This window comes from Panthera pardus, unplaced genomic scaffold (genome assembly GCF_024362965.1).
Source record: "Panthera pardus isolate Hobbes unplaced genomic scaffold, ASM2436296v1 HiC_scaffold_1, whole genome shotgun sequence".
NCBI lineage: Eukaryota > Metazoa > Chordata > Mammalia > Carnivora > Felidae > Panthera > Panthera pardus.
Genome location: NW_026526654.1, coordinates 45193436 through 45218486, shown reverse-complemented (window position 1 = coordinate 45218486; position 25051 = coordinate 45193436). Strand labels below are relative to the sequence as shown.

General features: G+C 33.1%; 1 protein-coding gene across 2 annotated transcripts in view; it reads right to left on the bottom strand.

Annotated features, from left to right (window-relative positions):
• DACH1 (dachshund family transcription factor 1) overlaps window positions 1-25051 on the bottom strand; it is a 431763-nt gene that overhangs the window by 19131 nt on the left and 387581 nt on the right. For both annotated transcript variants that reach the window (XM_053898825.1, XM_053898831.1), the window contains 3 exons: window positions 20474-20621; window positions 17323-17466; window positions 16745-16813 (listed from right to left, as the gene is read on the bottom strand). In XM_053898825.1, coding sequence (XP_053754800.1) covers window positions 16745-16813; window positions 17323-17466; window positions 20474-20621 — 361 coding nt within the window. The remainder of the gene's footprint in view (window positions 1-16744; window positions 16814-17322; window positions 17467-20473; window positions 20622-25051) is intronic.

Here is a 25051-nt window from a genome sequence, read left to right as displayed (position 1 = left end):
GCCATACTCAGAAGCAAGCATAATATTTATGTATCTCCCATTTGAGAAAATTATATAAAATATGTCAATAATATGGCTACTCAGAAGATTTAGACTTACATATGTAGACTTAAATGAATCGTTACCAATCACCAATTGGAATTAATTGGTTTGTTTATGTTCTGCAAGTACTTTTGTTTACATTTCAGAAGCACTAGATCAAAGCCGTACTTCTTTAGAAGAGAATGATAGATCTTTTATATCTTAAGGGAAAAACAATAACATTTTCTAAATTTCAGGTTCAATCTGTTAAATTAATTTTAGGCCTTGAATACAGCTTCCCAAAAGTGTACTAGTGAGTCCTTATAAACAACAAAGTTAAAAATAAGTCCTATTGGAAAAACTTCAAAGTATGACTACCTAGAATGTTTATAGAGTATGTTAGTTTTTAGATACAGAGACATACACGTGGGTATATGATTTGACTATATTTTGATTTGTTAAAGTGATTCCTGGTTTCCTATACAAATTTAATGTGTAAATATTTCATATTTCTATATAACTAAAATTTGATTTTATTCCTACCACCTCTGAGCAATACCTGGACACCCACAGCTTTATCAAAAAGTATTAACTCAATGCATATTTTACTAGAATTATTTATGTATCTCTATATCTCACTAGGTCAACTATCTAGAAACGATATCATGTGTTTTCATTTTTTAAATAGCCCCAGCACTTGGTGTATAAGCATTTGTTAAAGTGAATTGGTTACAACAGATAGATTTACCAAGAATTAGTTACCAGAGACAGTTTGCCAAAGTTCATTCCATGAAATATTATTTTTAATTCAATAAAAAGGTTTTGTAATCAGATGATTTTAGGAAATGCTAATTTGACTTTTAAGTGAAATATATCAACTTTAACATAGGACTTTTAGAGTCTTTAGAGTATTAAAAATGAACTTCGAAAATTCAAGAAGATATATATTTTTAAATGACATTCATTTTTCACAGATGGCCATTTTTAAGCTTTGTTTTCCCAAACTGTTCATGAGATGATTCTCAGAAGAAGACATTGATATCAGTCTAGAAGCCATGTTGGAGAAGCATGTTCATCTATGGTTTTTCCATTCCATACTGCAGTGAAGATTTCATAGCAGTTGCAGTGGTCAGAAGGGTTTTAAGAAGAGACAGGAGGTGACACGTATTTATTTTAAAGGGATGAGAATAGAAGTTCTAAGGTTTCATTAAGATTTAAATTTGTGATCTTGGAGTCTCCGTAACTTTCCTTGTTTGTATTCTGTATTTATTTACTGATTAGCCTAACCATATGAAAATGTGTACCTCCAGTTACTGGTTAGAGAGGGAGAAGACAAAAACCACAGTAGAGAAGAAACTGAAATTAAAATTAGCACAAAAAATGATTTAAAAATGTCTAGTTTTATATATTCATATGTTTGTCACATTGCTAACTCATTTCATTCAGAAATCATACATGCTGCAATAGTTAAAAACAATAATCAAAGTCATTGATTTCAAGGCTCAGTAATCTAAACTGTCATTGATCCATTAAATGTTGCTAAAATTGCATGTATACTTGGTTCCTAATATTACACCCTGAAAGTGTTAAAATATAAAAGCTTCGGAAGAATGACATAAAATTTCACCACTTTGTTGGCTATAAAATTTAACATTAAAAAAATAATTGGAAGTGTTTTTGTGTTTCCTTTGTTTTGTAAAAACAACTTGCAAAAGGAGCCTATTGAGTTGTGATAATTCACAGCCTTTCTAGGTGAATTGCTGGGTTTAAAGAAATGTCTGTGTTCCAATTTTCTCACAAAGGAATAGAATCATATATTGAAATACCTTTCAAAGCAAGGCAACCAAGAACTGCGTTTGAGATCAAAATGGACAATTACACCAACTAAATATTTAATCATTAACTTAGAAATCAATTCATATGTGACTTAACAAAAACAAAACACAAAAATCTAGCTATACTGAAACTTAAGTCTATAAACATCCTAAAAATATTGACCTAATTTCGGTATGTTTATTTATAACAACTCAACCATTAATTATCATAACATTTTTGCTATGTAGATAAATGCTATCAATATTTTTGGAATTAGTTGAGACTTTATCATGGATGTGATATTATGAGATGAGAGAATGTGGAAACTAAGCTAAATCCTGTTCCCAGCTTTGTATCAAAATGAGATTTGATCACCTGTTAACATGAGAGCTCATATTCTTTAGTGTCTTTACACTTTTGGATGGATAGTCTGTTGGGGATTGAGCCACCCCATTGAGTCTGTTGGGGACTGTTGATGATTTGACACGGGTAACTTTTCGAAAGCCAGTGCAATCAATCAATTCAGTGCAATGGATTCACTGCCTTCATTTGCTATATTAGTAGGTGTAACAAAAAGCAATAAGCCACTAGTTAAATTTTGCATGCATTTTAAATCTTTTTTTTTTAAGTGTATTTAAGAGTGAGAGAGAGAGAGAGAGAGAGAGAGAGAGCACATGAGTGTGAGCAGGGGAGGAACAGAGAGAGAGGGAGAGACAGAATCCCAAGCAGGCTCCATGCTGTCAGCACAGAGCCCCATGCAGGGCTCAAAATAAGGAACCAAACTGTGAGATCATGACCAAAGGTGAAATCAAGAGTCAAAGGCTCAAAGGACTGAGCCACCCAGGCACCCCTTGTCTGCATTTTAAAATCTCATTGTAGGACTTCTACAAATAGTGGAATAATACGACATGTAGAAATAGTTTTTTAGGGCCCTAGTTTGATTCTGCTACTGGTAACCCTTGGAAAGTTAGTGCAAATATATCACAAATCTCAACTATATCCCATTCAGGAAAAATAAGAATTATAAGAAATTCATTCCAAAAGATACATCATAATCATATAAATGCCATGCCATTAACGTTTTTCTTTTTATATACCATGTTTACTTCACTCTTTTCACTTATTGAGTCTTGGAGATATATTAACCAGAATTGTATTTCTTAGTGAAATATAGCCTATGAGCTATAGTATATAATTCATCAACCTTTTACATTGAAGTACCTTTTGCAATTCTTGAAATGTTTCTCATTCTAATAATTTAAGTAGTATAATTAGAATTTGCAAAATAAATAATTGGGCATTTCTAATCCTTTGCAAATATCATACCAATTAAGTGCCCAACACAATGGGATTAATCTGAATTGCAAAAATTTGAAGAAACATGGGGAAGTGGGCCTCAAAATTCTATCTCAAAAGTATGTCGGAAATCAAAGCAGCTAACGGAAGTCATTGCACTCAATCTAAAAAGCTTGGAGAGCTGTTCTCTTTACTTGAGACTTTTTTTTTAAGCTTATTTATTTTAACAGAGAGCACATGCATGTGAGCAGGGGAGGGGCAGAGAGAGAGGAAGAGAGAGTATCCCTTGATCCTCACATACCAAACCCTGAGATCATGACCCGAGCCAAAATCAAGAGTCAGATGCTTAACCAACTATGCCACCCAGGAACCCCTCTTTACTTGTGACTTAAATGTTATTTTTAATTTTGTTTATGTGTTGACATAACCTGACATACTATGATTTTTTTTGGATTGAGAGAACTTTTCTCTATTATCAAAGACCATAAATAAATATTTATCTTATTCAGACTTCCACAGCATTTTAAAAAATCTATACTTTTACATAAAGTTCCCTCAGGAAAGAAATATAGTAGTACTGAGTTTATGGTCCCGCTTCGGCAACAGTTGACTAGAACCCAGAACCATCTGTTGGGTTTTGCAGAGGAATATACTTTCTGTTCCCATTGTCTTACATCTAATCTTCTTCTCATTTGTGAATTTTTTCTCCATTCCTAACAGTTTATCTAGAGATAATGGCTCACTGAGACATTTCATTTAACATTGCTGGATAATTTATAAAAAGCAGTCAAAAGACTATGATAACTTGAAAGAAAATAGACCTAGAACTATATTAATCAGTAAAAGTCATTAAGAAAAAATAAAGACACTGAAATTATAATGATAAGTAAATATCATTTCATCATGAAAATCAAATAATTAGCTCTTAATCTGTTAATATGGGAATTTCATAAGTTAATATAACACCATAGTATGGAATCAAAGTTAAACACACCAAACCTGATTATGTATGGGAATAATTTATGGTCTAAAATCTCCCCATCCAGTGCTCTTTCTCCCAGGGAGAAATAAATAAAGAGTGAGAGTCAGATCCAATAATTTGTAGCCATCATTCATGGTTTTATAGGTGTAATTAGTAAGCTTAAGTGGAGATTTACTATCTCTCGAGTATGATTATATATGAATTAGAAGAGTCTGAAGTTGCTCCACACTATATGAAAGTACAAACCATATTAAGAGAAATTTGCCAAAATATAATAAAAAATTAAGACACTCTAACACTTCCATCTTAAATGAGTCAAGAATAACTAGTTTATCTTTTATTTGATTTGCAAAGAGATAAATAATCATACTGAATATGTGGCTGCAAATAAATGTCCCCAAACCATATTATTTAAATTGACATAAATATTGAAATTCACACTCTGTCATGAATTTTTTAAATGCCTTGGAAAATCTGGTAAATATAATTTGCATTTTCCAGCTTAAAACATGCTAAAAGAAATAGCATGTGTCACATCTGGAAAAAAAAATCATTGGCTTAAAACAATTTTAAGATCCAAATCATGTTTATTTTTTTACCAAAATGAATACTATTGCAGGTATTATTACATTAAATTTGTACATAATTGTGAAAATAGCAAAGTCTTTTAGCATTTAGCCTCTACCAAGCACGTTCTAAGTTCTTTACATACATTAATTCACTTAATTCCATAACAACTCTGTGAGGTAGATATTATGATCATTGTCTATGTTTTACATATTAGAATGCCAAAAATCAAAACGTTTAATTTACACACTCAGTGTTATACAGATAATAAACATCAGTGTGGTGATTTGAACCCAGGCAGTCTGAATCCAGAAACCATGTATCCATAATGTACCATGGACACATGACGTGTATGTGTAGCATGTGTTATGATATCAATAATAGAACAGGTCTTAGCAGTTAAAGTGAGTTACCAGGGTCACAACATTATTGAATGGTAGTTCTGACAGTAGATTATGACTCTCATTCTACCACTGCTCTCCTAAAATGAAATCATCTAAATGTTAAATTTTAATCCTTAGAAATTAGTTATTTATAAATAAATTCTTAGAGCTAATGCTAGGGAAAATCTGTTTGGGCATTTCTTTTGTAACTGATTACTGATTATTTTTGTAACCTGGTGGATTTCCTTTTTCTTTTTATATTTGGGAAAACTTCATGAGAAACTGCAAAACACGAGAGCAGATGCAGGCCTAAGAAATGTCCATTGCCTAATAAAAATGCCTTTTTACCTCCCTAAAGATGATCCTGGAGGAAACCAAAGTCAATTTAACTGATTTTATCTCATTACTAAACTTTACGCGGAAAGAACCATATATTTGCATTTTGAATCTTAATCCTTATAAATTTATGCCACCCTCATTATCTGGCTTAACATTTAGCCACTCATAGCCACTTCATAAATTATCATGAGATAAAAAGATTGATGTCACGTAGGAGCAAGGCATATGGAGTCAAAAGGACTCAGATGTCCTGGTTCACATTTTGATTCCAAGCAATCCACTTTATGTTCATGGGCCTCAGTTTTCTCAAATATAAACTGGGTTTGTAGTAAGAGAAACAAAAATAATGTATGTGAGAAAGCTGTGGCCACCCAGGTGCCCCTCGCCTGCATTTTAAAATCTCATTGGAAGACTACAAAGCAAACATTGAATTGCCTTAGACAATGTTGACTGATGTTCTTCTTTGGAATATTCTGTATCACGGTTGCTTCAAAAAGGATAAATATCATTAACGAATCAGCAATTTCCCTTCCCTTATGTATTTTTACCTTCTGGGCTCTCTCCCCCCACACTCTTCCTGAGCTCTCGTGAATATGTGCTCGTTGGCACTTGATGAGAGTTTGAATTTCATCCCTTCCAAGGCACCTCTCTTGGTCTTTGCTATGATCTCAGCTTGTGAGAGAAGAAACCCTTGCTGCAAATCCCGATCAGTCAGATTTAGAATAAAGTTGGAACTGTGGAGCTTCTGTCAGGAAATACTGTCAGTCTAGCAGTTGTTAATAATCGCAAGTGGATTTTAATGGACTAATTTCTTTGAACCAGTTAAAATATTTTCAAGCAATGAACCATTTCCCAAACAATGAAACAGACTGATTTTTCTCATATATAAGAGAAAAATCTCGCCCACTATTTCAGCCATAAAAATAATATTACCATTGAAAGAAATGATTGGGCCTTTGTAAACCTTACTTTTAAAACCAAAGAGCTATATTCATTTATTCATTTACAAAATGCTTTGCCACCTTTCAGAAAGTGAAATTGGACTTCCTTTTTAAGTGTCACTGTTGTTAAAATGATACTGGATGTGAAAAAATGTGTTTGTTTTTCAGCTGTTGTAAGTCTAAAGAGATTTTTCGAATACTTCAATTATAAAAACATTTAAAACATACAAACTTGTGCAATTTTTATTTTAATGAAGATGAGAAGTTCATTAAAGAAGATAAATATTTCATTAGATGTTAAATAAAACAAAGAGATTTTTTGGCTTCTCTCAGCACAAAATTCCTTTGAAAGATTAATTAATACATGCAAATTATGCAAATTAGACCCATGCAAATATTTTATGAAGACAATTAAGGGAACCATTAATTACTGCTTTTTTTGCTTCAGTGAGATTCATTCATTTAATTTTAATTTCACTTTAACTGTTTTGATGTATAATCTTGCAGCTAAGAACTTTATCTTTCCTGGCGGGTCACTTAAACTTATAAATTTCATCAAGTGAGTGCACAGAAATCTGTAAAGATATTCTCTAGACTATGTTTAGTATCAAGAGAAATTTCTGACACAATGCACTCCCAGAAACAGGGAAACTGGAAGGGAATGTGAGCTCATTCTTGGACAAGGTTCAACTGCTGGAAAAGCAATTAATTTGCTTTGGCTGTGCTAATATAGGGGAATTAGAAAGTGTGACACAAGACAAATAGAAATAATTAGTTCTCCAAAATGATGTTCTCATTAATATGGTTCGAACAGTCGAAATAAAAAACATTATTGTGGCATGTCTGCATTCTGTCCCTAACCATGGGAGGTGGAATAATGCACCATAAGCATTTTTACATTTATAGTCTAAATGATGATGTTTTATTTTTTTAAAGAAGAATTTATAGCAAAGGGTGTTATATATCTTGAGTATGTAAACATACACATGCTATCAAAATTGATGACATACTTTCCATCACCAGGTGTTTATGCACCAATTTTTTATTTTGTGCATACAAATCCCGTAATTCAGTGAATAGACTTTAAAGTGAGGGTTCTTTTCTGTAACTTAAATATTTTCAGATAACTTTTATAACTCCTGGATTATAAATAACATTTTTCAGAAAATAAAAATCTATTTATGTTCCACCTCAAAGAAATTACTGTGAATATTTATTAAAGGTTCTTTTAGAACTGGGCTACTTTTACTGTGGAAGGGTAGATACAAACAGAGGAAGCAGGCTATGTGAATATGTACCACTGGAGTTAGTCCTCATTTATTTCTAAATGGTAACCTTCTTCAGCTTTAGTAGACTTTATGTACACTTTCTCTTGCAACAATTGTCAATGAGCAAGTTAATTGGATAGAATGGTCATCAACTCTTTCCTTTGGTAAAAGGACTGAAAGCAAAGAACTTATGTTAAATAAATTTTTCTTAAATCTGAAGATGAGAATATTCTGTCTAAAAAATAAGATATTAATGGAATGTATTGATCATAAAGAAAACCCAATTTCTTCCACTGTCTAGTATTCATAATAATAAAAAGTATCATTAATAAAAATGTATACAATATTAAACAGACAGAGGCAGAGGCTTATTTTTCTACCTATCCTCTGACATTTCTCTCATTCCTACAGCCACTCACTGTTGGTACAGAACTACGAAAAGTTATAAGTGGACACACATCATCATCGACATTTGTTGAGCTCTTTACTATTAAATAAAAATAGTAAACCCACAGATCTTAAAATTAAAGTTTCTTTCTTACAAAGATAACCTCATTTCATTCATCCTGAAATTCATAAATTCCGTACTTTCTATCGCTTAGTCCACACAGATGTATGTTATGCCTTCTAAATTAGGATCATTTGTGAATTTCATTGATATACTCTGTTTAACCACTGTTCCACATCACTAATTATGATGTTAAGTCAAAATGGATCTAGCATTGATCTTTTGGGCTCCCTGCTAATATCTTTCTCAATTTCCATTTATCACTGTTCTTTGATTATGGTCTTCAGACAGTATTCAAGGCAAGCCACAAACACATTCATGAAAAAGCCAATTTAACTCAACTGTACTATGCTAACCAAACACTATATTTTCTGTAAATAATTGGTCTGTTTCAATATTCAATTACAATTTAGTTGTAAAATGTCCTTTTTTTAACCCTCTTTAAATCTCCAATTCTAATTAATTATTCCTGATATTCCCTATATCCCCTGAATTCTCATAGAAGCAACCATCTATCATACTACATTTACCAGGAAAAATTATGTCAACTATATTACAAACCAAGTCCAATCATTTTGCTTTAATTTAATCTGCATAATATTTGGGCAATGGAGTAAGATTTGAAATCACAAAACAAACACAGTTCAACACAAACATAATAATTAGAATCATGCTTTTACCCATAAGAACGAAGAGTTTAGAAAGCTAGGTCTATGGAAATAATATGTTGAAAATCCTTTTATGTAAGTAATAATTATAATGAACTATATCTTATTACTATTTTCAGCAACTTCATACTTAACTGCCCACTATGTCTCATTTCATGTATAGTTAGTTTAAATTATTTAAGAAGCCATTACCAACAAAAACCGATAAAAGGCTTTTAGCATTTGGTGTTTAAACATAGCCCCCTGTGTTCAAAAACAAGATTTACTTTTTATACTTCTTAAAAGAATAAAAATGCTTCTACTGAAATTATAAGAAAACATTATCCTAAAATTTTATAAAATATCCCAATTCATGAATATCTCTGACACTTTCTATTTAATAACAACAACTCTGTCTAGTTAAATGAGTAGTTAACAATGACCTATGATAACTATGGAACAATAGTCTGTTTATTGGTTACAGCCTGCAATCAATATCAACTTTTGTTCAACTTAATCAATGCTGTCTCAAATTGATTAGCTGCATTGAAATGCTGCCAAACACCAGAAACCAGTGCCAAGAGACTAGAAGTAAATTTATTATTGTTTTCTTTTGTTCATAGTAATATAATTCTAATATTTATTTTTTAAGATCAAGAAAAATAGATAGAGGCAATCCTGATAGTGATTACATTATTTGTAAGTGCCTCAACAATAGTCAATATGCCATGCGAGCAGCAGAGTTTTGATGAACTTTCTCTTTTTCCCCCCTTTTTCTTTTCATTCTTTTCTTTTTTCTTTTGTTTTCTTTTCTTCCTTCCTCCCTGCCTTCCTTCCTTCCTTCCTTCCTTCCTTCCCTTTCCTTTCTTTTCCTTTCCTTTTTCCTTCTCTTCCCTTCATTCTTCTTTCTTTTTATGAAACCTTCCTCTGCCCTCTTTTAAGTTAAATAAAAACATCTTTAAATATGAAAAATTAGATTCCAAGAGCAATAATATTCTTATAAATTTCTACAAACACTCTACTGTGGGACCAAATCATTATATTATAAAGAACAATTTTCTGAAAAAAGAAAAGTAAATTACATAACAGAGTAATAATAGCTTCAGTGTTTAACAGCTAGTTGCTAGGCACTGTAAATATGTTAAATCATAATAATAAAATTTAATGTTAACAGTTAAGACTTAACTGTATGCATACCCTTGCCCAGTATATGCTGAATGCTTTACATAGATTATTTTATTTAATCCTTCTGAGCATCCCTCTGAGGTTAAGCAATTACTAAAGGAAATAACAAAATAGTGAGGCAGAGATTTGAATCTCATTCTCACTCCTAGCATTTCCTAATCGCTAGTTCTGTAGAGGTGCCTAGAAAGCCTGCACTCCTAAGTTAAACTTAAGGGTCTTTTCTTTAAGTATTAAAAATAGAAATGTGCATAAGAAAATTATATGAAATTAAATTTAAACAATACTTCCAAAAAGATTTTAGAAGTCCTAAGTTTAAGTAACTTTCAGTTAGGACCATAGAGGGCAAAAGTCTTGGAATACCATTTAGTAACTCTGTTCAAACACATACAGCAAAAGGAAATGAACAGGTTCTCCAAATGTCTTATATTCAATCACAACTGGATTTGTGTCTGATTTTAAATTGATCTTAAGCTCATTGCATGCTATGTGGCAGGGATGTAGATAAATCTTTTATCTACATATGATTAATTTCTTAGTATCTTATATCGCCTCTTAGCTTTCTTCACTTAGAGTGAGTTTTCCCCAGGGTGTCTGGAAGTGTCTATAAACATGGTATAGGCATAATGATGGATTAAAACTTAAAAAGCTGGAAAATAAACTTTTTTTTTCCTAATCTTGTATCATTCTCTAGTAGCTGTCAGTAGACTATTTTGAACTTCTTAAGCCATTAGCAGACAATGTGCTAACTATTCAAATTGGGTCACAGGACTGCAAGTATTATCCTGGAAGAGAGAGAAGTGAGTTCAGACAGCAAGACATGGAGGATAGAACAAGGACTTTGGGGTCATAAACATGGATTCACATGTCTGTGACCTCACTAATTCATAGTGCAAATGTGAGAATGTTAATTAGCCACTATGAACTTTAGTTATCTCACCTCTAATGTTTACTTATTTATTTTGAGAGAGGGGGACAGTGTGAGTGAGGGAGGGGCAGAGAGAGAGGGACAGAGCTCCACATGGGGGTCTATCTCAGGAATCCTGAGATCATGACTGGAGCCAAAATCAAGACTGGGACACTTACTGACTGAGCCTCCGAGGCACCCCACTTATCTCATCTTTAAATTAGAATATATAGAAAGACTCAATAAATATCAGTTTCCATCCACGTCATGATTTTAATAAGCAAATACTTCCATTTACTATATAATATCCCTAAGTCTAAATGAAAGAACATGCATTACTAGGAAATTCATTGAGTGTTAAAACATTTGATTCAATTAAAAAAATTTTGATAAAAGATACAATTTCCACTCATAAGAAAGATATGCATTATGATGCTTTGTAACTGTAAGTTGCTAAACAAATAATAATAATCATCACATATTTTAAAAGAGCAACAAAAGCACATTTTAGCAATCCTAACCTAAAACAATCAGGATGTGAAAAGCAACTGTACTGAGTTATATTCCCAACTCTGATTAACTCATGTTATAACCTGTAACAAGTATGTGCTCTCCCTAAGTCTCACTCTCCTTGTCTGCAAAATGAAGAGATTTAATTGATCTTTTAAGTCCGTTGCTAGAGCTAAGGCAATAAGCTCATGTAAATGTGCTTGGCATATCAGCCTTATTCCATAAATATTTGTTGAATAAATAAATAATTTTTAAATTATCTTCAAATATCTAGGAAGCAGAAAGGAGATTTTTTTTAATTGGAAAAAAAAAAGATTGTTAATATGAAGGCCGGTCTTTTATGTCCTTTTATTGGAAGAATATTTGGTTTGCTATGATCTGAGATCAGTCAAAAAAAAAAAAAAGAATAAAAAGCCAAACAGTTCTGATTATGGCCATTGGATGTAAATAAAAGAGATGTACTTTCAGGTGAAGTCAAGATTTTGCAAGCATGAATTGAAGATATTCTAAGACATCAGAGGAACGACGGTCCACATTTCCATTGATTTTACCAATTCATTTTTGGTTTACAAAGACAGGTTTTCTTAAATAAAAGAAGCCAAAGCTATTTGGAAAGTGAACCTTTCAGACTCTGGGAATGTATAAAATACCCAGGTAAAACAGCACTAATCCGTGATTCTAGAATGTTATAGTTTGTGTCTATATATTGATAACCTAAATAATTTATGGAGAAGATTTAATCATGTAAAATTATAAGAAGCATAAGGTTAATGTATAGTAAACAAAAGATAAAAGTATTATTTTAAAAATGTGACTATAGCATGTTAAATTAAATATAAATTTAAAATGAAAAAAAAAATGAGTGTAAGTGAATCTTCACAGAATCCAAATCTTCAGTCAAGTGTGCAAATAAGAAATAACATTACACATACAAGAAGCACAAACATACATACATACATACATACATACATACAAGAAGCATAAACACATCTTGTTAACTCAGCTATCAGGTATGAAAATTAATTCTGCCAGAATCTGTAATTCTGACTTTCCTAGTTTGAATTATACTATCCTTCATTTCCTCGCATCAGTCTCTCCAACCAATGTCTGAAAAATGTCAGACATAATAGACATATTATAGACATGTCAGAATAATAAGGACCCATCTACAAAATCAAACAGGTCCTAAGTCATCAGTGGTTGATACATTCCTTCACGATATAGCAAACATTCAACACTGTGAACATGGCACAAACATCTGATATACTCAGATATATATGTCAAGCATACAGGCACTAGGGGCACATTAGTCACCAAAATAGGCATTGTTCACATTCTGTTCAGCTACCTTCCAGAGAGGAAGAAGACCTTGAAGGAGGAACTACAAATGCACAGCAGGTTATTGTGGAGAAGAGAAAAGTAGGATAAGAATCTCAAAGAAGAGAAACTAGACGCCGGGGCCAGGGAGGTGCTGCAGGGGCGGTGGTGGAGTCTGGGCAGGATTCCTGGAAGCTGCCACTTCTATAATGAGACTTCAAGGATAGGTAAGTAAACGCAAAGAGGAAGGAAACATGTCCCTGATAGGTGAAGAAAGATTCGGGACTTTCAGGAAATCGAAAGAACATGGGAGGATTCGAGGACGAGGGGAAAGAGTTGTATCCAGTTTGGTGGGTGAGGGAGGGAAATGTGTGCTCTGCTCTTCCCTTACTATAAACTAAGGAGGATTCTGCATCAGACAGGCGAGGGCTTGGGTTCCCTAGGGAAGGAACACTGGATGGAGACAGGTTGGCAAGGGGTCACAATCCTTCAGGTTTTGGGTACTGGACCTTGAGGCCTCTGTCAGAACTTGGGGCAAATAAAAGTTGGATATTACCTGGAGCACTTAAGAGGTGTCTGAATGGGCTGGAGAGATATATTTTATCAATTGTCAAAACACATATGTTAAACCATTTAAGTGGGTGCCATTGCCTATAAAGAGAGATTAAAAAGAATTTAGCTGGAGAAAGCCATCATATTATAGATTTGGCTGCACACAGTGTGGGGATGGGTGGGGGCAGAAAGGGTTTTGGTGGATATTTATTAACTAGTCCAAAAAAGTGTTCCGTAAGTATTTATATGAACTTTGTCTACTCTGTATATTCAAAAGATCTTACAAAAAGCTTTAAAGTAAGATAAAATTTTCCAACACAAATCATGACATATAAATCTGTAAGACTCAAGGCATGAGAGTTAATCACCATATAATTCAGCTCCTGAAACAAGTTGTTTTTTTAAATTTTTTGATGTTCATTCTCTATCCCTAATATCTCCACTAAACTCATGAATTTTGAGTTGCTTACGAGAAACACCAGCAATGAAGAATTTATCCCTGTGTAGCATGAGATGATTTACTTTACATATCACAAGTAAGTAAATTACTTAGGGTCTCTTTGCTCAGGAATATCTTCCAAACATCTTTCTGGTTTCCTCCTCCCCTCTCGTTTATAGTTTTACAGAAATGGTGGTACTAAATGCCAATGAGGCAATATTTAGTCTAATCCGAGGTGCTTATTTGGAGGTAATTACCTGGCACTTGAGCGGTATTTAAGTGCCCAACTGCTAGGTGACTAACTCTTGGGCCAAGCATGGCATATCTTTATTGCCAGAATGTTAAAAATAAATACATGAGAAGCATAGAGAAATGTGGGTTTCCTTTGTCTTTCCTAATTAAGTTGAGTTTATTTTGGAACAGAGAATAATTTCACTTATGGTTGAACCAGGAGCAAGAAAGAATACAAAGAGTATTATAACACCTGGGCTTGGGGACACCAAGAAAGAGAAAGGCAAATGGAGAAAGAGACTAAGTTCGTGTCATTCTTATATTGTGAAGCAGCAAGTGCTCACGGGCCCCCCAAATGCATGACACAGACCATTTCACAAACTAGCAATGGATTCCAATTCTTTCTTTGCATTTCCTGTCGTGCTTAGACTCAGAATTTAACTCAATGTTTTTTTATATTTGATTTCTTCGGTTCACAGTTCATTTTGTTCTGTGTTCCTACCATATTAATCTAGTCTAAGGTGTTTTTTTTGTTTGTTTTTGTTTTTTAAAAAAGCTTCAAAGGGCTAAATGAGCTTATTTAGTGGGATTAGAGTAGCAAAAGATGATCTCTTTGCTCTGCCTGGTATTTTAAATATCTTGGGTGGTACAACTGCTGTTGAAATACCTTTTTAGCAATTAAAATATAAAAATACAGATTCATCTATAATTTTTTATTACATTTGAGAAAAAATCATATTATCTAATTAAAACCATGAATATTAGGTGTTTTGTTGAAAATGAATTGTGCTTTTGAACAGTATAATAAAACTATTAAATCTAAGGATAAGTATGATAAAAGTAGAGTATTATTGATTATTCACATTAGAATTCAGGAACACATATTTTTAATTGACCAGCTGAATGAATGAATGAGATGATTAAGATTTTATATTACAACTAAAGCAAAGCATTAAATAACTCCATAATCATTTATATTTGGCTTTATATTACTATGTATAATTGTCCTTCAAGTGTTTTATTGCCTTAATTATAAAGTTGTTTGAGCAGGTTTTCTTTGTTACTCAACTGAGAGCATTCTGGATAGCAAAAAGAAGGCAATTTATAATTTAAAATTTACTCAGAATAAGCAAATCACAATAGAAATTGAAAGTAGTCAATACTTCAACCTTATACAGCAAGACTTTATCCATATTAAAGTGTATATTTGAATATATGTGAATTTTACAAATTCAAATTAATAGAATTATAGCCTAATTGATGACCAAAATATTACTTGTAGAAAATTCCTGGAATAAACATTATGTCAACCACGCAAAATGTTTAATCACTGCCTAATTGCTTCTTAACATTGAAAACATATCTTCCATTAATGTTCAGGAATATATTCTATCATTTTTCTTGGATTGAGTTTGACAACTTTGAGGATTCTTTAGATACCAGATAATTTATATATCACATCTACCTGGAGACTCATGTGCTTTCTCAGACCACTTTGTCCATTAGCTAAGTTAGGACATGAGTGGTCTGTGAACACACAAATTAGGGCTGATATTTACATTGACCTTATTGAAGTTATCATTCCTGATAAAGAGGACTGGCTTTGATATTACTCATTGGTTAATATGTGTATGCAATTTTTAAGAGAGCTGCAACAGAAATCTTATGATTTTAATAAGATTATATGCATATACACACACATAATTTTGCTGATATCCATAATGCTCTAAAAAATAAGACTTTCTTAAATGTACAATTGCATTAATCTTATATATACAAGGAGATGTCTTGCAATAACATATGGTTCGATCCTCAGGATTTAAAATAATAATTATCATGGTTTTTGGTAAAACAAACATAGGCCAAAGTATTCTTCAGGAATGCTTCTTCAAGTTTCTGATTTTTACTTACTGCATATCTGATACTTTACAAAAGTATATTTCCTTTACTTTAAACCGAAAATGGCACATTCGTAGCTGATTAAGTAGCACAATTAATGTCACACAATATCCCCAAAATGATTGAGTTTAAAATGCAAAATAAAAGCAATTGGGAGGATTATAGCAGTTAATCATTTTAGGCTTCCCTTTGAAGAACCATCTTCATTTAAAATAGAAAACAAATATTCTTTTTACTGTTTAGTATTCATGTTGTTAGACTGAGTTTATTGCCTAGAATAGATGTTAGACTATAAATGTTACCTTCAGATTTTGTTCTTTCCTAATAGTGTGGTCTCGGCAATATACATATTTAGCTCTTCTGAGTGTTTAATACAACTCCCTTTAGTATTCTATATATGATTTTGCTCAGCATATTTGTGTTATTAAAATGTATATAATGGCATACAGAACATTCAGGAAATCCACAGAGGACTAAACAATCTTATTTATTGTTAACATTCAACCAGTCTATTTTGCATGTACCTTGCCGTATCTGTCACAAAAAAGAGAAGGAGAAATTTTCAAATTTAAGAACTACCTATTTGATTAACCCATGCTTTTATTCACAGAGTATAGAACTTATAAGCCTTTCCTGCATGAGATTGGCTTCAAGCATTCAATAAAACACATTTACTATGTCCAAGATTAAATCATACATTGTTTAAAATTAATTATTCCTTTTTAATTGCATTGTATAAACAGAAATGACCTGTTAATTTAAAGAAAATCTATCAGCACAAAATGAATTCACTCATATAAACAAGCAAGATGAACTTGACCTTGTTTGAACTTGTTTTGATGTGGCCCAGATGGTAGGCTACATGCTTGAATAGCAGGCTAAAGCTGAGGAAAAACTCATATAGCAAGATCTAGATTTATAGCCTTTTGCAAATTCCTACCTTGTATTGTCCTCTCAGCATCTGTTCTGCTGCCACTGCGGTCAGCCTCTATCTCTGGGGTCAGAGAGTCTAAAAGCACAGAAAGGTAAGAGTGACACATATTTCATTTGATTCTATTGTCCTTTAAAAAAAGAGCAACCTGTTACTTTGGTGCTGAATTAAAATTACATAAATCTGTGTCATCTTGTAACGGTTGAACAAAGACCATAACCATAAGAATCATCGAAATATTTGAATAGATAAATAAGTACCGCAAAATTGTTCATAACAGGGGATAGGGAGTGGGAAGTGCTCAGATTAATATTTTAGCCTATTTCAGTAGAGACAGGTTTGGTTAAACAGAAAAGCAAGGTCAGGTCCCAGATACTGAAGTTAAGTAACAAGACAGTGAAGGCACCTATGAAATAAAGCATTTCTCCAACACATGTGACTACTTCCCACCAGGGTCTCAGCTACAAGCACAGTTTACGGAAGCACTAGACATAGAAAAATATGAAACCACAAACACAGGTTTAACTTGTCTTTTGAGCACTAAAAATTACAGTTAGTTAGCCATGCATAAAGATGCACCCTCTTACCATTTAAGACCCTGAGACTGTCTGTAGAAGCTGCCTGCTTTAGTGTTTGTTCTGCTTGCTCACGCCGTTTGGTCTCAAATTCAAGTGCTTCCTGTAATTTTCTCTTTGCCTTCTTCTCCTTCTTTAGCCTCTTTTGAACTATGGCTAGAAAATAGTGTATATTATATTTAAAAAATTTTTTTGCAATGTTCAAAGTTACAAATGATCTATGTTTTTCATCTATGTATGTATGTGTGTGTATGTGTGTGTGTATATATATTTTCCCCCCTGCTGGGCTGAGTCTACTTATGCAGAGAAAGTTCAAAAAATTCCACCTTGTTCTAAACTAAATCCCAGTGAATATCCAAGGAGGCCAATTTTTATGTAGCTTTGTACTATTATATTATGAAGATACCTTTATTGTCATCAGTTGGGACAGATTTAAGGAGAAATTAATGTTAGTAATTATTTATATACACTGATAAAGGAAGCCTGATTAAATTCTGTGGATTAGTCTCTGCCCTTGAATCAGAATAGTCAGAGTAGTTAGAATAATGCCAACCTTTATAAGCATGCCTCCTTTATGAAGGACCATTTTTTGGACAGCAAATGGAGCATTTCCCCTATAGTTGTTTGCAAAACAGTTAAGAATTTTTCCTTGAAATTTAAAAAGATGCAATAAATATTATTGCATATAGTGAGCTAAATACTCTTAATTATTAACATATAAGCAGTCTTTTGGGGAGATGAAGCTATTATAATTTGCTCAGAGATATCAATAATTTCTTTAAAGCAAATTTATATGCACTATACCATATTTTAAGCAAATTATATTTTATTCTGCCGAAATCTGGTGGAGAATAAAACCTCACTATAATGATAATAATGTGCTACTGCTGACAATAATGTAGTATTTATATAAAAAAGGAGATTACGATACAAAAAGTTAATTATGATACATCTTCTCCTACTGGACAATTTAAATATCAATAAATGGGAACAGATAAACGATGTTCATAAAGTGTATGTTAACTATACTTTCAGTATGATAATTGTTTCAGCTTTTACAATTTACATAAGGTAGGCAGTCAGCATATGGGGGCATGCAAATGTTTTTCTTTAGAATATATATACATATATATGTATATATATATTTTTTGCTGGTTGATAAACATTGTGGATGTGAATATGACAGAATCAGTATGAGAAAATCCTTCTGGTAGAATTAATCATAAGGAGTAGTCATTCCAAGTTTGCTTTTTGATTTCTTACTGCAGATTAAAGAATAACATTATTATTTAATACAGTGTTTAGTGTGAAAGTGGGGTGCCTGGGTGGCACAGTCGGTCGTGTCTGACTTCGGCTCACGTCATGACCTCATGGTTTGTGAGTTCGAGCCCCACTTCGGGCTCTGTACTGACAGCTTGGAGCCTGCTTCGGATTCTGTGTGTGTGTGTCTCTCTCTGTCTGACACTCCCCTGCTAGCACTCTGTCTCTGTCTCTGTCTCAAAAATAAATAAACATTAAAAAAATAATTTAAAAAATTGTGTGAAAACCATATTAACAAAATCATTTGCCTACTATATCCCTTTCCGAAGATGGGAAATTTCTGAATTTCTGAACAGTAATTTCTGAATTATTTATTTAGATTGTATATTTCCATGGCACTAAAAGCTCAATACCCAGTGCCTTGCCATTGACTGCTTACTGTTTTCTCCTCTGTGATTGAACCAAACGATATCGCCATGTTCTCTCTTCAGCGTAGTACACTGCTTCAACAGATACATTTACAATAGATAAACATTGATAGATATTACCTTTAATTTATTGTTCACAATTAATTAAATGGGAGGTTCATGAGGTGATCTGTGAAATGTTTTGCCCTCTAGTGGTTAAAGAAAAAAATCAAGATAAAGCCTCCAACAGATTTGAACCAATAAAATTCTGAAGTTCTCTCAAGTAACCAAAAGATTACTTTAGGAGTTCAAGGATCTACCTTTAAGTCTTGTCAAAAAAAAAAAAAAAAAAGAAGAAGAAGAAGAAAAAAGAAAAAAAAATTCTCCAGGTGAGAACAAAATCAAGACATGGTTATCTCATGGAAGATTAACTCTTTGACCAATCTTCATTATTCACATAGAACACATCCCATTATCAATGTTTATCATGTCCTGATTACTTTAGTACCTAAATCTATATGAAACCACATTATCTAGAAGTGTGCTGTACACGTGCAGTGATGGCTTCCCAAATCAGCCTCATCCCAGGAACCCACTAGATATTGCTTCATAGTAACAAATGAAAACAACCTACTAAGTCCTGCTGGTTTGAAAGACAAAACAGAAACAATGATTTTCAAATAATGGTGTCAAACATATAGAAGGAGAATACATGGAATATTTATATTGTATACTTATTAAATGAGAGAAAAGTTGCTCTCCCTCTGGCGTAGTTAAGATAATGTTATAGTTGAGGCAAAGGGAAAGTTGGTTATAAAAAAATATTCTTAATCTCACAAATAATATAAACACCCACATATGAATGACCTTCAAAATTATCTGTACATGTGCTGTAAAGTGTGTTAGAAGAAGGAATTCATAAATTGATAATATTATTATTTTTACCCAATAAAAATTCATATTGGTTTATACATTAATGTGTACTTGACCTTGTTGGATGAAAACGAGCCATTCAGAGAGAAAATTATACAAACACTCAACTTTGGTCATTTGTTCAGATATTCATCAGTCTTCAATTTCAGTTGATAAATATCTTACTAAATCTTCTTCGCTTGAATAGTCAGTATTTCCTATTTTAGCTTTGTGACTTAACTCTTAAGTTTTCAAACGGCAATCGTAAATAAATACAAAATTTTTCTTCATGGCTGTCATCAGAGCTCATTCTTATCTTACTTGTTAAGCTCTATGAGCAATAAAAATTATGTGATTAATGATAAAATATATTTCAATTCCCTGAGGTATGAACAGAAGAGAAACCGTGTACTCTGGGGAAGAAAAAAAATACAATGAGCCCAGGATTCAAATCCTGCTGTGAACTTCAGCGATAGTAAATTAACAAAAAAGCTATATCGTCTCACAGTAAATCACCAAACATAAGTTTGTTCTGTTAAATATTGTATATAAAGTATTAGACTTATTTGGAAGTTTAAAAATACCTCTATTCTTTTGTTCCATAGCCAACTGCTTCTCAAGTGTTTCCCTTAATTCTCTTTCCCTTAAAAAATCCATCTTCAGCTCCGTTTTTTCCAGTTGGACTTGTTTTTCTTGAGCTCTGGCATTATCTATGGCAACTTTCAAGAGCCCCTGTACAAAGAAGGCATTCAGAATTGAAATATTTTGGTGCATAGCACATTTCATTCGTTACTAAAAGCATCTTTAAAAAAGAACCAGCTTATCAAATTCTTTCATTCTTGTACATTCACTCTGCATTCTCTAGGACAAGTACTGTAACTAAAGCACAAAACTTCTAAAACTAATTAAATTGTATTAGGAAGACAAATGTTTTTGCCATGCAGGTTCAATTGCTTCTAATTAGAATATCCAGATCTAAAGCTAAATGCGGGCAGCACATAAGCATGCTAAAAAATAAGAACTGAGAAATGATGATCCAACGTGGTTTACGCAGTCCCAAGTGATCCTAGCAGTGCCCACCTATCTCTTGGAGCTCCTTCTCCACCATTCCCTATTGAGATTATACTGGACACAATGCTTACCTTTGGTTTCTGCACCAGGGATTTGCTCTTTCTGTTCTCTTCCTGAATGCTTTTCCTCCCACTTTTTGCGTGGCTTATGCCCTCACTTCATCTCACCCCTGTGTAGTTGCCAGTCAAGAAAGGCCTTTCCTCATCACCCTATCTGGATTGGCCTTCCAACCCATCTCGTTATTCTCTCCTTAGAACTCTTCATATCATTTATTATTATGTAATATTGTCATGTATGTATTCGTTTACTGCTTTATGCCGTGTCTCTTCCACTAAAATGTAAACTCTCTGAAGCAGGGACATTTTCTTTCACTTAGTACTATGTTCCTAGGGCCCAGAGAGTGCCTACTATACAGGAGATTCCAAAAATTTGATGAATAGAAATTATAATACTAGTATATTTTTCTTGACATATAAAATACACGCAAGGGATCCAAAACCCAGTGTTTAATAGTGCATTGTTTTTAAAAAGTCATTTAAAATGGTTATAATAAATTGAGAATAACTTTTAGGGGACTATTTGACAGTATAACTCAAGAGTATATGGTAAACTATACAACTGAAAATGGAATCTCATATATACATATACGCATATACATAAGAGATATATAAGTTGATTTACTCTTTGATAATTAAAAATTTAGTCATATTCTGAGATTCTTGAAAATGAGATTATGAAAACATATTAAAAAGTATTCTGCATGTGTTCTCTCCCAATATCCTTTAGAAAATTATTAGTAAACATTAGAGCTAAAATTTCTATGCTTATCACCTAGGCAATTAAAAAATGCCTTTTTGAAGTAGAAGATATTTTTGTCCTGGTCTGTGAACACCAGCGACTAAAATTTTCAACTGAAATTATAAATGAAATAGAAGTTGGTTCTATTTTGTACATCTGATCTAGGATATGACCCCTCTTGCAAGAGACAACATAAGCAGTCTGAATCTGGAATTTCAACTCTGGTTTGACTTGTTAGCCCAATAGATTAGCTCATCAACCCTCAGATCAGCTCACCAACATAGCATTATCATAAGCCATTTCATTCTCATTTCAAGCACATATAAATTATTTCATGTCTGTTATACCTGATCCTGAATTTCCTGGTATAATTCTTGTGATATGAAACAAGCTGGAGGGTTTCTACATGGCTGTTTGCCCCTCCCTACTCTTTTGTTTTTAACAATAAAACATAGCTGCTAAGGAAACTGCCATCTTAACTCAATTCAGCAACATTCCTGTGTATGTTTCTTCTTCATCAGGAACAAACAATTAGTAACAAATGAAAGAGATCATTACATCAAGTGCCCTTTTAGATCACCCCAATTAAAACTTTAGTTTAGCTGTATTTTAATTCTAAGATACCAAATTCTAATTTTCTGCTCTGATTGCTCTTGTTGACTTATCTTTGAAAGATGTACTCTCTGTGCAATGTCTAGAGATTATTTAGCAAGATGCCAATGTTGGCACCACTTAATGTGTTGATTGGTTGTATTATCAGTAGCTGTTTAAAATAAATTACTATTAAACTATTATTGTCCTTGGCTGAAAAAACACAATATTTTGGTGTTCTTTAAATATGAAACAATCATTATGAATAAACATGTTGAATAATCTTAAACTGTAACTCTAATTTGTGTAATTTTATATTAATATTTGTTGTAATGTATGAAGTTGCTAAGAGCATTTATGTTTACTGTTTTCTTTTGTTACAGTTGCCGCTAATGTCCCTAATGGTAATACATTACCTATTCCTGCTGATTATGTCTGAAAAATACTAGCTTTAAGATCCAATACCCTCCAGGGACTACTTACAAGCTATATAAAATTAAGTTTCATTTTTAGACTTTAAATCAGTGCGTATCAGTAGGAGTCCAGTGTGAACAAAAATCTGTGCTAGAGCCAAACTGGTACATATGCAAAAATATGTTATTGCTTGTGACAGCTTTGCTGCAAAAAAATACAGAAAACCGATTAAATTTCAGTGCAGCAGGGGGCTGGGAAAGCAATAGCAAGTAGTGTTCACAACATCTACAAATCATTAGGACACCATTTTAACCATCAGTGATAATAGTACTTTCAGATTTGTGTAACTTCTGTAAATTTTCCAGGTAGATCATATGCAAAGGTCACACTAAATGCTGAGTCTCACGTGGACATGTAGTATTGAGCAAAATTCTGTGATGACAATTCTGTGATGATGAATTACAGCAAAACACACAAGGTTTAAAACATGAATTTTTCTCCAGGAGGAGGTCAGTTATGATGTTGGACAATGACAATTCTAAAGAAATGCATTTCAAGTTTACTCTATGGCACAGCAATTATAAGAGACAATGGTTGTTTGGCCTCAAATTTCTTTCTCACGAGGCATGACTGTTGTCATATACATACATATTTTGTCTTCTAGAATGATCTTGTGAATTCAATTATTTTAATCATTTTTCAGAGAATGAGTCTTATACATTTCTTTTCAGAAGGGCATTGTAATTGATCTAGCATTTTTTCAACTATTTTTATAACCTAAAAGTACAAATATCTGCTTGTATAAGAGAACCTACAGTAATACTGATAGGAAGGAAACATTTCTTAATCTACTATTTAGATCCTAGAGAAAAGCTTCCTTCACCATATTTGTTTTTTATACAAAAATTGTTTCAGAATCAGATGGTATCAGAATCAAAGTTCTTTGAGTGTAACTGGAATTAATGTGACAAAATTCCGCTCAATAATGCATTGCCTCTAATGAGAGTAAACATCCTAGTTGAAGGGGATTTTAGTGATTGCCCATTCTAATTAAAGCTTTTTGAAGTTGAAAAAAAAAAAAACAAAAAAACAAAACAAGGTCCAGATAAAACAGATGATTTGTCTAAAATCCCAAACTGGTAAATTGACTATGCTTAGATCAGAACTCTCAAGCTTATTTAAACCTTTTTTTTTTTCCTTTTAGTGTTTCTTTCCAGGATGAGAAAGAGGAGTGTCCTTAGAAACCAGGAAATTTTGTACACAAATATATAAAAGAACAGTGTCAACCAATACATTTTCACAGAAGCTCTTATAACAAGAGATACAACTATACTTAGTTTAACATGGTTACTGTTCTCCAAAGTCAGTCAATAACAGACACTCCCTCAAAAGCACTTCCAGGTATAAAACCCATCTTGTGATTATTTGATCATGTATGGCAATGTGGCAACATGGGCTCTGTTATTATCCTACCTATGTTTAAATCCAGACTCCCATCACTATAATATGGCCTTGATCAAAAAACTTGTCTGCCTCCATTTACTCATCTGTAACATGGAGCTAATAATGAGATCCACTGTGTGGGATTATAAAGATGATTCAATGTAATATCATATAGAGTTCTCATAGTGATGAACTGTGGACATGGTGATTTATAGTAAGAAAGATATATTTGGTCTTCATCTCAATCCTGGCACAGAGGTCCTACAATGGGTGGAATTTCCTAAGTGAAAAGAGCAAAAAGGTGAAAAGGGTGTGTTTTGTTATTCACAATAAGCCCTTCTCAACTACACCAGAGTTCATTTTAACCAGGTGACTTTTGGAAAGCCCTAAGGATTTAGGCTGGTTGACAGGGGAACTAACTCTGTCATTAGAGGGATGGAACTTTCAGCCACACCCCCCTGATCTGTGGGAGGACAGAAGGGCTATAAGTTGAATTAATCGAGAATGTGGGTGATTTAATCAATCACACCAATATAATGGAAACTCTATGAAAACTCAACAGAGTTCAAAAAGTGCTCAAAGAGCTTCTAGGTTGGTCAACATCTGGAGGTACTGGGGAGGTGGTGTGCTCAGAGAAGGCATGAGAGCTCGGCACCCCTTCCCACATACCATGCCTTATGGTCTTCCATCTGACTGTACCTGAGTTATGTCCCTTGATAGCAAACTGATAATCTAGTAAGGAAGATGTTTTCCTGAGATCTGTGAACTGCTCTAGCTAATTAATTGAAACCAAGATGGGGGTGATGGGAACCTCTGATCGTAGCTGCTTGGTCAGTAGCATTGGA